Genomic DNA, 12,203 nt, shown 5'->3' on the forward strand with positions numbered 1-12,203 from the left:
TAAACCGCAGAATTTGAATATTTGAATCCTGCAGGCTTTAATAAAGCAAGAACTCATGAGATGGCAGCAGATTTGAAGCTTACTGTTTGTTTTCAGAAAATAAAAGACCAAAGAGGAAAAGCTCCGCGTGCAATTATGAAAACCAGGATTAGTAGAGCCACTGTTTGGTCAATAAAATGATGGAAAATAGTGTAAAATGCCATTTGTCATCCGATGTGATATCCCTAAATGGTTTGTTTATTTCACCCCACAATACAAAACCCAGTCCTGTTCAATTAATGATTATCTGTAACGAAAACAACAAAAAAGGTGAATGTAGCTTTTTAGTGAGTAAGTAAGTGATGGAAAAGTGCATTCAGTGCTGCTTTTTAACTACAATCACCTCAACGACTCAAAAAATGACAAACTTCCAGATATTTCCAAGTATTTTCAAGTACTCCTGGACTATTTATGAGTTATTTTGAACAACTCTTGACCCTTTTTGGACATTTTTTTGAGTCAATTTAAAGCAATTTTACAAAAACAAATACTTTCGGACATTTTTGGACGGCAAAGCGACTTGATGAGTAGTTAAACCTCATTTTAATGCTCTTAATGTTTTATGCAAAGCAGTCTGAATCGTCTTGGACATGAGGGCTGCTATGCAAATAAACTTGCCTTGCCTTACAGTTAAAAGTGCTCAGTGCAGCTTTAAATATTCAGCGCTGCTTATTAGCATTGGCAGTAAATGGTAGCTATTAGGAAAAGACCAGTTCAGACCTTAAGCAGCAGTTTGCAGATCTCATATTTGCCCTTGGCGGCGGCTTCGTGGAGCGGCGTGAACTTCCACAAGTCGGCCACGTTGACCGAGGCTCCGTGTCTGACCAGCAGCTCAGCCACCTCGTAGTGACCGTAGGAACAGGCGTTATGGAGGGGAACCAGACCGCTGCAGAGGAAACACAATCAATGTCGTCAATAAACATTTTACAACTTTACTTTCAACCTTTTTAATTCATGATATATAGAGCAGGGGTGTCCAACATGAGGCCCGTGGTCCAAAAGTGGTCCTCCAGAGGGTCCAATCCGGCCCTCAAAGTGTAAAAATTACAGAGAAGACATTAACTGCAGATTGTAAATTAGTAAAACTATAAATTTAAAATCATTTCTAGACCATGACAAGTTGTTTTGATCATAAAGTAAAATACTAAATGGGTTTTTTTGTTGTTTTGTCATTTTTTGCCTGATTTTTTTGTCATATTTTGTTTGTTTTGTTGTTTTTTGTCTCTTTTGTCTCATGTTTTTGTCATTTTTGTGTTTCCTCATTGTCTCACTTGTGTTTTCTGTCTTGTTTTTTTATCCTTTTTTCGCTTTATTCTTTGTTTTTTGTCTCACTTGTGTCGTTTGTCTCATTTTTTTTGTCGGTTTGAGTCAACATTTTGTAATATTTTGTCTTGTTAACCACGCCTGTTGTACGTCAGCGGGGTTACTGCATTCGCTTCGGTATCTGGCTGGGTAAGTATGTATGTTTGTGTGTATGTCCGGTCAGATATCTCTGCAAGTGCTGAAGTCAGGATAATCAAACTTGGCACTGAAGATCAGTCTAAGGTCCCCTGCTCAGTTGTGGAGTTAGAGGTCAGCAGATCAAGTAGGGAGGGAGATACGTAGGATGATCAAAATTGATACAGAGTATCATGCATGGGCGGGTTTCTGCCCTCTACTGGGGGCTCGTCTAGTTTTGTTCTTTTTTGTCTGACTTCTTTTTTTGATCATAAAGTAAAATACTAGATTGCTCATTGTTTTGTCATTTTGTCTCGTTTTTGTGTTTTGTGTCCATTTTTTGTCTGACTTGTTTTGATCATAAAATAAAATACTATATCATTCATTTCCAGATGTGACTAAATGTTGTGTTTCTTTGTAGACACTCTGTGATCTGGAAGTTGTAATGTGAAAATGATAAACTGAGGCTGAATGTTGCTGAAATTGCACTTAATCTTAACAAATTTCAGGCTGTTCATAATGTTTTGTAAAAGAGAGCTCCTTAAATGTGAACATTTTCAGAATGTACTTTTTTTGCACTAAAACAAATGAATTATTGTGGGTTGTTGTTGTTGTTTACAGGTTATTTTACTGTGTTTTTACTGGTCCGGTCCACTGGAGATCAAACTGGGCTGAATGTGGAGCCTGAACTAAGATGAGTTTGACTCTCCTGGTGCAGACTAACAACAGCTTCAAATCCATCTCGGTCTTTACTTTTCCTCTTCAGCATGAATGACACCAGGACTGGAGCGTCTCACCCTTTGTCCTTGGCGTGCACGTCGGCCCCGTGGTGCAGCAGGTACTCCACCACCGACACTCTGTTGTAGCCGGCAGCGAAGTGAAGAGGAGTGGAGTGTCGTCCCTCCAGATCTCTGCAGTTCACATTCTGAGCCGTGCACAACGACTGCAAAGAGAGAGAAGGAAGAATGGAATTAGAATGAAATGAAAGGTCTGTGCAGCTAGAGAAATGAAATGACAATCAAGACTCGTTGTTCTACTGAATGCATATTTATGACAACAGTTGATTTTAGGATTAGATGATTTTATGAGTTTTCATGCTGCCACCCACCGAGGTCGACATTTGTTAAGTCAAATGTTCCACGTCGGCCGAATAGATTGAATTCTGGTAACTCACTTCATCAGCAGCTCAGTATTTATTTGTTTCTAATACTTCAGTTAATAACAGCCAACTTCCCCTTTAATGATATTCTTATTCCCACCATGTTAATATGAAACAATAAGACAGTAAATATTGTCTGCTAAACATTAGCATGTTAGCACTGTGAGCTAGTATGGTCCAAACACACCAGACTAACATCCATCCATCCATTATCTATACACAGATTAATCCTCATTAGGGTCTATCCCAGCTGACTGAGGGTGAAGGCAGGAGACAATTTAGAGTAATCAATAAACCTCAGCATGTTTTTATAATGTAGGAGGAAACTGGAGAACCTGGAGAAAGCCCATGCATGAACACGGAAAACATGGAAACTCCATGCAGAAAGATCCCAGGAAGGCCGGGATGTGAACCCGGGATGTTGTAGCTGCAAGGCGACGGTGCTAAGGTGAACGTCATTGACACTGGAAACATCCCTCAGCGGATATATTCTGTCTATAAATATTAGGGCTGGACCCGAATATCCCGAATATTCGTTCGCTACGGCACCATCCGGATATTAATTTTGGTATCCGAATATTCGCCCACCCCCCAAGTTATTAACTGAACATTGGTTGTGATGCCTTCACCTGCAGCCTGCTGTTCACAGGGAATGACAGTACAACATTTCTTCTTCTCTTCTGTTATTTCAAACCCAATTACACCTCAGCTCAGTAGTAAAAATGGGCACAGTGGGAAATTTATTTTAAAGTTTCATCCTACCTGTGTCTGCCATCCTATTCCACAGGAAATAAATTGAAAACATCCTGCTGACACCCTATTCCACAGCGAAAAACCATTATCCCTCACTGTTTATGAAAGCTATTTTCAGCAAAAATACTAAATAACTGCAGCTGGCTGAGTGGAAATGAATTGTGGTGACAGTACAGTAAAATAGATGATTAATTGCACCCAGGATAGGACTCCATATGTAGAGGCTGTAGCAGAAGTAACCTATTTACAGCTGCAATGTTTTGTCGATTAATCCATTAATTAAACGGAAAAAGAGTCTGCAGCTTCTTTTCCAAATCATTTGACTTTTTATTACTCCACCAAGAAACGGCAGTTATGTGATGATCGGTGAATCTGTCTGTCTGTCTGAAACATTACTCAAAAACAGACTAATGGATTTGGATGAAATTTTCAGGGGAAGTCAGAAATTACAGAAGGACCACCTCATTAAATTTTCACAATGATACACCTTATAGTCTGGATCCATGGCTTTGTTAAAGATTTTCCATCAGGTGATACAGCTGCCGGCACAGCGTCACTGTAACCACATTCTGTCCTTCACTCCTTTCTTTCCTTTCTTCAGGAAACACTGTCAGAACTTGTCTCCATTCCAGCTGCTTCTATGTGTAGACACATTCTTTGCTAGACAGCAACAGTGAAACCGTTTTCTTGTCTAAAAAAACATCAAAGTTTAGTATGTCGTCTGAAATATGACAAAAATGTCATAGTTTACTATGTGGTCGAACAAAGGCAGAAAAGGTGCCCTGGTAGCTCAACTGGGTGAGAGGATGACTTATAAACAGGACTGTGTCAAGAGACACAGGTTCAAATCCCACTCCCAAAATGTGAGAAAGAATGTCGTAGTTTAGTATGTTGTCTAAAAAGTTAAAAAAAAAAAAGTCATAGTTTAGTATGCCGTCCAAAAAGTAAAAAAAAAAAAAACATCGTAGTTTAGCATGCCGTCCAAAATGTGACAAAAACGTCATAGTGTAGTATGTCGTCCAAAATATAACAAAAAAACGTCATAGTTTAGTATGTCGTCCAAAATGTGACAAAAAACGTCACAGTTTAGTATGTCGTCCAAAATGTGACAAAAAACGTCATAGTTTAGTATGTCGTCCAAAAAGTAAAAAAAAAAACGTCACAGTTTAGTATGTCGTCCATAAAGTAAAAAAAAAAAACGTCAGTTTAGTATGTCGTCCAAAATGTGACAAAAAAACGTCACAGTTTAGTATGTCGTCCATAAAGTGACAAAAACGTCATAGTTTAGCATGTCGTCCAAAATATAACAAAAAACGTCATAGTGTAGTATGTCGTCCAAAAAAAGACACTTTAATCCCACAGCAGGGAAATTTACAGAGGAGTCATTGCTATACCGAGAGTTGAACCCGAGCCTCCTGGGTGAAAATAAGGAGTCAAAACCACTAGGCCATATGAGACATACTTAAATATATGGACCAAAAGACGATAAAAAGTTTATAGTTTAGTTATGTCGCCCAAATTCCATAAAAAGTTCAGAGCTCAGTATGTCGTCCAAAAAATGACAAAAAACGTCATAGTTCAGTATGCCGTCCAAAATGTGAGAAAAATGTCATAGTTTAGTATGTCATCCAGAAAGTGACATACTAATCCCACAGCAGGGAAATTTACAAAGGAGTCATTCCCATCCCCGGAGTTGAACCCAGGCCATCTGGATAAATACCAGGAATCTTGACCGCTAGACCATATGAGACGAACTTTACAATGTCAAAAAAATGCCAAAAAGTTCATAGTTTAGTTATGTCATCCAAAAAGTGAGAAAAAACGTCATAGTTAAGTATGTCGCCCAAAAAGTGAGAAAAAACGTCATAGTTAAGTATGTCGCCCAAAAAGTGAGAAAAAACGTCATAGTTAAGTATGTCGTCCAAAAAGTTAAAAAAAACGTCATAGTTAAGTATGTCGCCCAAAAAGTTAAAAAAAAACGTCCTAGTTTAGTATGTTGTCCAAAATGCGACAAAAACGTCATAGTTTAGCATGTCGTCCAAAATGTGACAAAAAACGTCATAGTTTAGTATGTCGTCCAAAAAATGACACTTTAATCCCACAGCGGGGAAATTTACAGAGGAGTCATTGCGACACTGAGAGTTGAACCCGAGCCTCCTGGGTGAAAATAAGGAGTCAAAACCACTAGGCCATATGAGACATACTTAAATACATGGACCAAAAGACGATAAAAAGTTTATAGTTTAGTTATGTCGTCCAAATTCCATAAAAAGTTCAGAGCTTAGTATGTCGTCCAAAAAATGACAAAAAACGTCATAGTTCAGTATGTCGTCCAAAATGTGAGAAAAACGTCATAGTTTAGTATGTCGTCCAGAAAGTGACACATTAATTCCACAGCAGCGAAATTTACAAAGGAGTCATTCCCATACCGGGAGTTGAACCCAGGCCATCTGGATGAAAAACAGGAATCTTGACCACTAGACCATATGAGACAAACTTTACAATGTCAAAAAAATGCCAAAAAGTTCATAGTTTAGTTATGTCATCCAAAAAGTGAGAAAAAACGTCATAGTTAAGTATGTCGCCCAAAAAGTGAGAAAAAACGTCATAGTTTAGTATGTCGTCCAAAATGTGACAAAAATGTCATAGTTAAGTATGTCGCCCAAAAAGTGTCAAAAACGTCATAGTTCAGTATGTCATCCAAAACGTCACAAAAAACGTCATAGTTTAGTATGGCGTACAAAATGTGACAAAAACGTCATAGTTTAGTATGTCGTCCAAAAAGTGACACATTAATCCCACAGCAGGGAAATTTACAAAGGAGTGATTCCCATACCGGGAATTGAACCCAGGCCATCTGAGTGAAAACCAGGAATCTTGACCACTCGACCATATGAGACAATCTTCACAACGTCAAAAAAATGCCAAAAAGTTTATAGTTTAGTTATGTCCTCCAAAAAGTGAGAAAAACGTCACAGTTAAGTATGTCGCCCAAAAAGTGACAAAAAACGTCATAGTTTAGTATGTCGTCTAAAATGTGACAAAAACGTCATAGTTTAGTATGTCGTCCAAAATGTGACAAAAAACGTCATAGTTTAGTATGTTGTCCAAAACGTCACAAAAAACGTCATAGTTTCGTATGTCGCCCAAAAAGTGAGAAAAGACGTCATAGTTTAGTATGTCGTCCAAAATGTGACATAAACGTCATAGTTTAGTATGTCGTCCAAAATGTGACAAAAATGCCATAGTTTAGTATGTCGCCCAAAAAGTGACAAAAAACGTCATAGTTTAGTATGTCGTCCAAAATGTGACATAAACGTCATAGTTTAGTATGTCGTCCAAAATGTGACAAAAAACGTCGTCCAAAAAGTGTCAAAAACGTCATAGTTCAGTATGTCGTCCAAAAAGTGACACATCAATCCCACAGCAGGGAAATTTACAAAGGAGTCATTCCCATACCAGGAGGTGAACCCTGGCCATCTGGGTGAAAACCAGGAATCTTGACCGCTCGACCATATGAGACAAAATTTACAATGTCAAAAAATTGCCAAAAAGTTCATAGTTTAGTTATGCCCTCCAAAAAGTGAGAAAAACGTCATAGTTAAGTATGTCGCCCAAAAAGTGACAAAAAACGTCATAGTTTAGTATGTCGTCCAAAATGTGACAAAAACGTCATAGTTTAGTATGTCGTCCAAAACGTCACAAAAAACGTCATAGTTTAGTATGTCGTCCAAAACGTCACAAAAAACGTCATAGTTTAGTATGTCGTCCAAAATGTGACAAAAACGTCATAGTTTAGCATGTCGTCTAAAATGTGACAAAAACGTCAAAGTTAAGTATGTTGCCCAAAAAGTGACAAAAAACGACATAGTTTAGTATGTCGTCCAAAATGTGACAAAAAATGTCATAGTTTAGTATGTCGTCCAAAAAGTGTCAAAAACGTCATAGTTTAGCATGTCGTCTAAAATGTGACAAAAACGTCATAGTTTAGTATGTCGTCCAAAATGTGACAAAAAACGTCATAGTTTAGCATGTCGTCTAAAATGTGACAAAAACGTCAAAGTTAAGTATGTCGCCCAAAAAGTGACAAAAAACGTCACAGTTTAGTATGTCGTCCAAAATGTGACAAAAAACGTCATAGTTTAGTATGTCGTCCAAAATGTGACAAAAAATGTCATAGTTTAGCATGTCATCTAAAATGTGACAAAAACGTCAAAGTTAAGTATGTCGCCCAAAAAGTGACAAAAAATGACATAGTTTAGTATGTCGTCCAAAAAGTGTCAAAAACGTCATAGTTTAGTATGTCGTCTAAAATGTGACAAAAACGTCAAAGTTAAGTATGTCGCCCAAAATGTGACCAAAAACGTCATAGTTTAGTATGTCGTCCAAAAAGTGTCAAAAACGTCATAGTTTAGTATGTCGTCCAAAAACTGAAAAAAAAGTCATAGTTTGGTATGTCGTCCAAAAAGTGACAAAAAACGTCATAGTTTAGTATGCCGTCCAAAAAGTGACAAAAAACGTCATACTTTAGTATGTCGTCCAAAATGTGACAAAAAACGTCATAGTTTAGTATGTCGTCCAAAATGTGACAAAAAACGTCATAGTTTAGTATGTCGTCCAAAATGTGACAAAAACGTCATAGTTTAGCATGTCGTCTAAAATGTGACAAAAACGTCAAAGTTAAGTATGTCGCCCAAAAAGTGACAAAAAACGACATAGTTTAGTATGTCGTCCAAAATGTGACAAAAAACGTCATAGTTTAGTATGTCGTCCAAAAAGTGTCAAAAACGTCATAGTTTAGCATGTCGTCTAAAATGTGACAAAAACGTCATAGTTTAGTACGTCGTCCAAAAACTGAAAAAAAAGTCATAGTTTGGTATGTCGTCCAAAAAGTGACAAAAAACGACATAGTTTAGTATGTCGTCTAAAATGTGACAAAAACGTCATAGTTTAGTATGTCGTCCAAAAACTGAAAAAAAAGTCATAGTTTGGTATGTCGTCCAAAAAGTGACAAAAAACGTCATAGTTTAGCATGTCGTCCAAAATGTGACAAAAACGTCATAGTTAAGTATGTCGCCCAAAAAGTGACAAAAAACGTCATAGTTTAGTATGTCGTCCAAAATGTGACAAAAAACGTCATAGTTTAGCATGTCGTCTAAAATGTGACAAAAACGTCAAAGTTAAGTATGTCGCCCAAAAAGTGACAAAAAACGCCATAGTTTAGTATGTCGTCCAAAAAGTTAAAAAAAAGGTCATAGTTTAGTATGTCGTCCAAAATGTGACAAAAAATGTCATAGTTTAGTATGTCGTCCAAACTGTGACAAAAACGTCATAGTTTAGTATGTCGTCCAAAAGTGTCAAAAACGTCGTAGTTTAGTATGTCGTCCAAAATGTGACAAAAAACGTCATAGTTTAGCATGTCGTCTAAAATGTGACAAAAACGTCAAAGTTAAGTATGTCGCCCAAAAAGTGACAAAAAACGACATAGTTTAGTATGTCGTCCAAAATGTGACAAAAAACGTCATAGTTTAGTATGTTGTCCAAAATGTGACAAAAAACGTCATAGTATAGTATGTCGTCCAAAATGTGACAAAAAACGTCATAGTTTAGTATGTCGTCCAAAATGTGACAAAAAACGTCATAGTTTAGTATGTCGTCCAAAATGTGACAAAAACGTCATAGTTTAGTATGTCGTCCAAAATGTGACAAAAAACGTCATAGTTAAGTATGTCGCCCAAAAAGTGACAAAAAACGTCATAGTTTAGTATGTCGTCCAAAATGTGACAAAAAACGTCATAGTTTAGTATGTCGTCCAAAATGTGACAAAAAACGTCATAGTTTAGCATGTCGTCTAAAATGTGACAAAAACGTCAAAGTTAAGTATGTCGCCCAAAAAGTGACAAAAAACGTCACAGTTTAGTATGTCGTCCAAAATGTGACAAAAAACGTCATAGTTTAGTATGTCGTCCAAAATGTGACAAAAAATGTCATAGTTTAGCATGTCATCTAAAATGTGACAAAAACGTCAAAGTTAAGTATGTCGCCCAAAAAGTGACAAAAAATGACATAGTTTAGTATGTCGTCCAAAAAGTGTCAAAAACGTCATAGTTTAGTATGTCGTCTAAAATGTGACAAAAACGTCAAAGTTAAGTATGTCGCCCAAAATGTGACCAAAAACGTCATAGTTTAGTATGTCGTCCAAAAAGTGTCAAAAACGTCATAGTTTAGTATGTCGTCCAAAAACTGAAAAAAAAGTCATAGTTTGGTATGTCGTCCAAAAAGTGACAAAAAACGTCATAGTTTAGTATGTCGTCCAAAATGTGACAAAAAACGTCATAGTTTAGTATGTCGTCCAAAATGTGACAAAAAATGTCATAGTTTAGCATGTCATCTAAAATGTGACAAAAACGTCAAAGTTAAGTATGTCGCCCAAAAAGTGACAAAAAATGACATAGTTTAGTATGTCGTCCAAAAAGTGTCAAAAACGTCATAGTTTAGTATGTCGTCTAAAATGTGACAAAAACGTCAAAGTTAAGTATGTCGCCCAAAATGTGACCAAAAACGTCATAGTTTAGTATGTCGTCCAAAAAGTGTCAAAAACGTCATAGTTTAGTATGTCGTCCAAAAACTGAAAAAAAAGTCATAGTTTGGTATGTCGTCCAAAAAGTGACAAAAAACGTCATAGTTTAGTATGCCGTCCAAAAAGTGACAAAAAACGTCATACTTTAGTATGTCGTCCAAAATGTGACAAAAAACGTCATAGTTTAGTATGTCGTCCAAAATGTGACAAAAAACGTCATAGTTTAGTATGTCGTCCAAAATGTGACAAAAACGTCATAGTTTAGCATGTCGTCTAAAATGTGACAAAAACGTCAAAGTTAAGTATGTCGCCCAAAAAGTGACAAAAAACGACATAGTTTAGTATGTCGTCCAAAATGTGACAAAAAACGTCATAGTTTAGTATGTCGTCCAAAAAGTGTCAAAAACGTCATAGTTTAGCATGTCGTCTAAAATGTGACAAAAACGTCATAGTTTAGTACGTCGTCCAAAAACTGAAAAAAAAGTCATAGTTTGGTATGTCGTCCAAAAAGTGACAAAAAACGACATAGTTTAGTATGTCGTCTAAAATGTGACAAAAACGTCATAGTTTAGTATGTCGTCCAAAAACTGAAAAAAAAGTCATAGTTTGGTATGTCGTCCAAAAAGTGACAAAAAACGTCATAGTTTAGCATGTCGTCCAAAATGTGACAAAAACGTCATAGTTAAGTATGTCGCCCAAAAGTGACAAAAAACGTCATAGTTTAGTATGTCGTCCAAAATGTGACAAAAAACGTCATAGTTTAGCATGTCGTCTAAAATGTGACAAAAACGTCAAAGTTAAGTATGTCGCCCAAAAAGTGACAAAAAACGCCATAGTTTAGTATGTCGTCCAAAAAGTTAAAAAAAAGGTCATAGTTTAGTATGTCGTCCAAAATGTGACAAAAAATGTCATAGTTTAGTATGTCGTCCAAACTGTGACAAAAACGTCATAGTTTAGTATGTCGTCCAAAAAGTGTCAAAAACGTCGTAGTTTAGTATGTCGTCCAAAATGTGACAAAAAACGTCATAGTTTAGCATGTCGTCTAAAATGTGACAAAAACGTCAAAGTTAAGTATGTCGCCCAAAAAGTGACAAAAAACGACATAGTTTAGTATGTCGTCCAAAATGTGACAAAAAACGTCATAGTTTAGTATGTTGTCCAAAATGTGACAAAAAACGTCATAGTATAGTATGTCGTCCAAAATGTGACAAAAAACGTCATAGTTTAGTATGTCGTCCAAAATGTGACAAAAAACGTCATAGTTTAGTATGTCGTCCAAAATGTGACAAAAAAGTCATAGTTTAGTATGTCGTCCAAAATGTGACAAAAAACGTCATAGTTAAGTATGTCGCCCAAAAAGTGACAAAAAACGTCATAGTTTAGTATGTCGTCCAAAATGTGACAAAAAACGTCATAGTTTAGTATGTCGTCCAAAATGTGACAAAAAACGTCATAGTTTAGCATGTCGTCTAAAATGTGACAAAAACGTCAAAGTTAAGTATGTCGCCCAAAAAGTGACAAAAAACGTCACAGTTTAGTATGTCGTCCAAAATGTGACAAAAAACGTCATAGTTTAGTATGTCGTCCAAAATGTGACAAAAAATGTCATAGTTTAGCATGTCATCTAAAATGTGACAAAAACGTCAAAGTTAAGTATGTCGCCCAAAAAGTGACAAAAAATGACATAGTTTAGTATGTCGTCCAAAAAGTGTCAAAAACGTCATAGTTTAGTATGTCGTCTAAAATGTGACAAAAACGTCAAAGTTAAGTATGTCGCCCAAAATGTGACCAAAAACGTCATAGTTTAGTATGTCGTCCAAAAAGTGTCAAAAACGTCATAGTTTAGTATGTCGTCCAAAAACTGAAAAAAAAGTCATAGTTTGGTATGTCGTCCAAAAAGTGACAAAAAACGTCATAGTTTAGTATGCCGTCCAAAAAGTGACAAAAAACGTCATACTTTAGTATGTCGTCCAAAATGTGACAAAAAACGTCATAGTTTAGTATGTCGTCCAAAATGTGACAAAAAACGTCATAGTTTAGTATGTCGTCCAAAATGTGACAAAAACGTCATAGTTTAGCATGTCGTCTAAAATGTGACAAAAACGTCAAAGTTAAGTATGTCGCCCAAAAAGTGACAAAAAACGACATAGTTTAGTATGTCGTCCAAAATGTGACAAAAAACGTCATAGTTTAGTATGTCGTCCAAAAAGTGTCAAAAACGTCATAGTTTAGCAT

General features: G+C 36.4%; 1 protein-coding gene and 1 non-coding gene across 3 annotated transcripts in view; both read right to left on the minus strand.

Moving 5' to 3' along the window:
- Positions 1 to 12,203, minus strand: part of tnksa (tankyrase, TRF1-interacting ankyrin-related ADP-ribose polymerase a) — a 156,148-nt gene that overhangs the window by 37,316 nt on the left and 106,629 nt on the right. For both annotated transcript variants that reach the window (XM_051938102.1, XM_051938103.1), the window contains 2 exons: positions 2,274 to 2,419; positions 760 to 925 (listed from right to left, as the gene is read on the minus strand). In XM_051938102.1, coding sequence (XP_051794062.1) covers positions 760 to 925; positions 2,274 to 2,419 — 312 coding nt within the window. The remainder of the gene's footprint in view (positions 1 to 759; positions 926 to 2,273; positions 2,420 to 12,203) is intronic.
- trnae-uuc (transfer RNA glutamic acid (anticodon UUC)) lies at positions 6,216 to 6,287 on the minus strand. The gene has a single exon. It is a non-coding gene; the product is annotated as a tRNA-Glu (tRNA).

The sequence above is a fragment of the Acanthochromis polyacanthus genome, chromosome 18 (genome assembly GCF_021347895.1).
Source record: "Acanthochromis polyacanthus isolate Apoly-LR-REF ecotype Palm Island chromosome 18, KAUST_Apoly_ChrSc, whole genome shotgun sequence".
Classification (NCBI taxonomy): domain Eukaryota; kingdom Metazoa; phylum Chordata; class Actinopteri; family Pomacentridae; genus Acanthochromis; species Acanthochromis polyacanthus.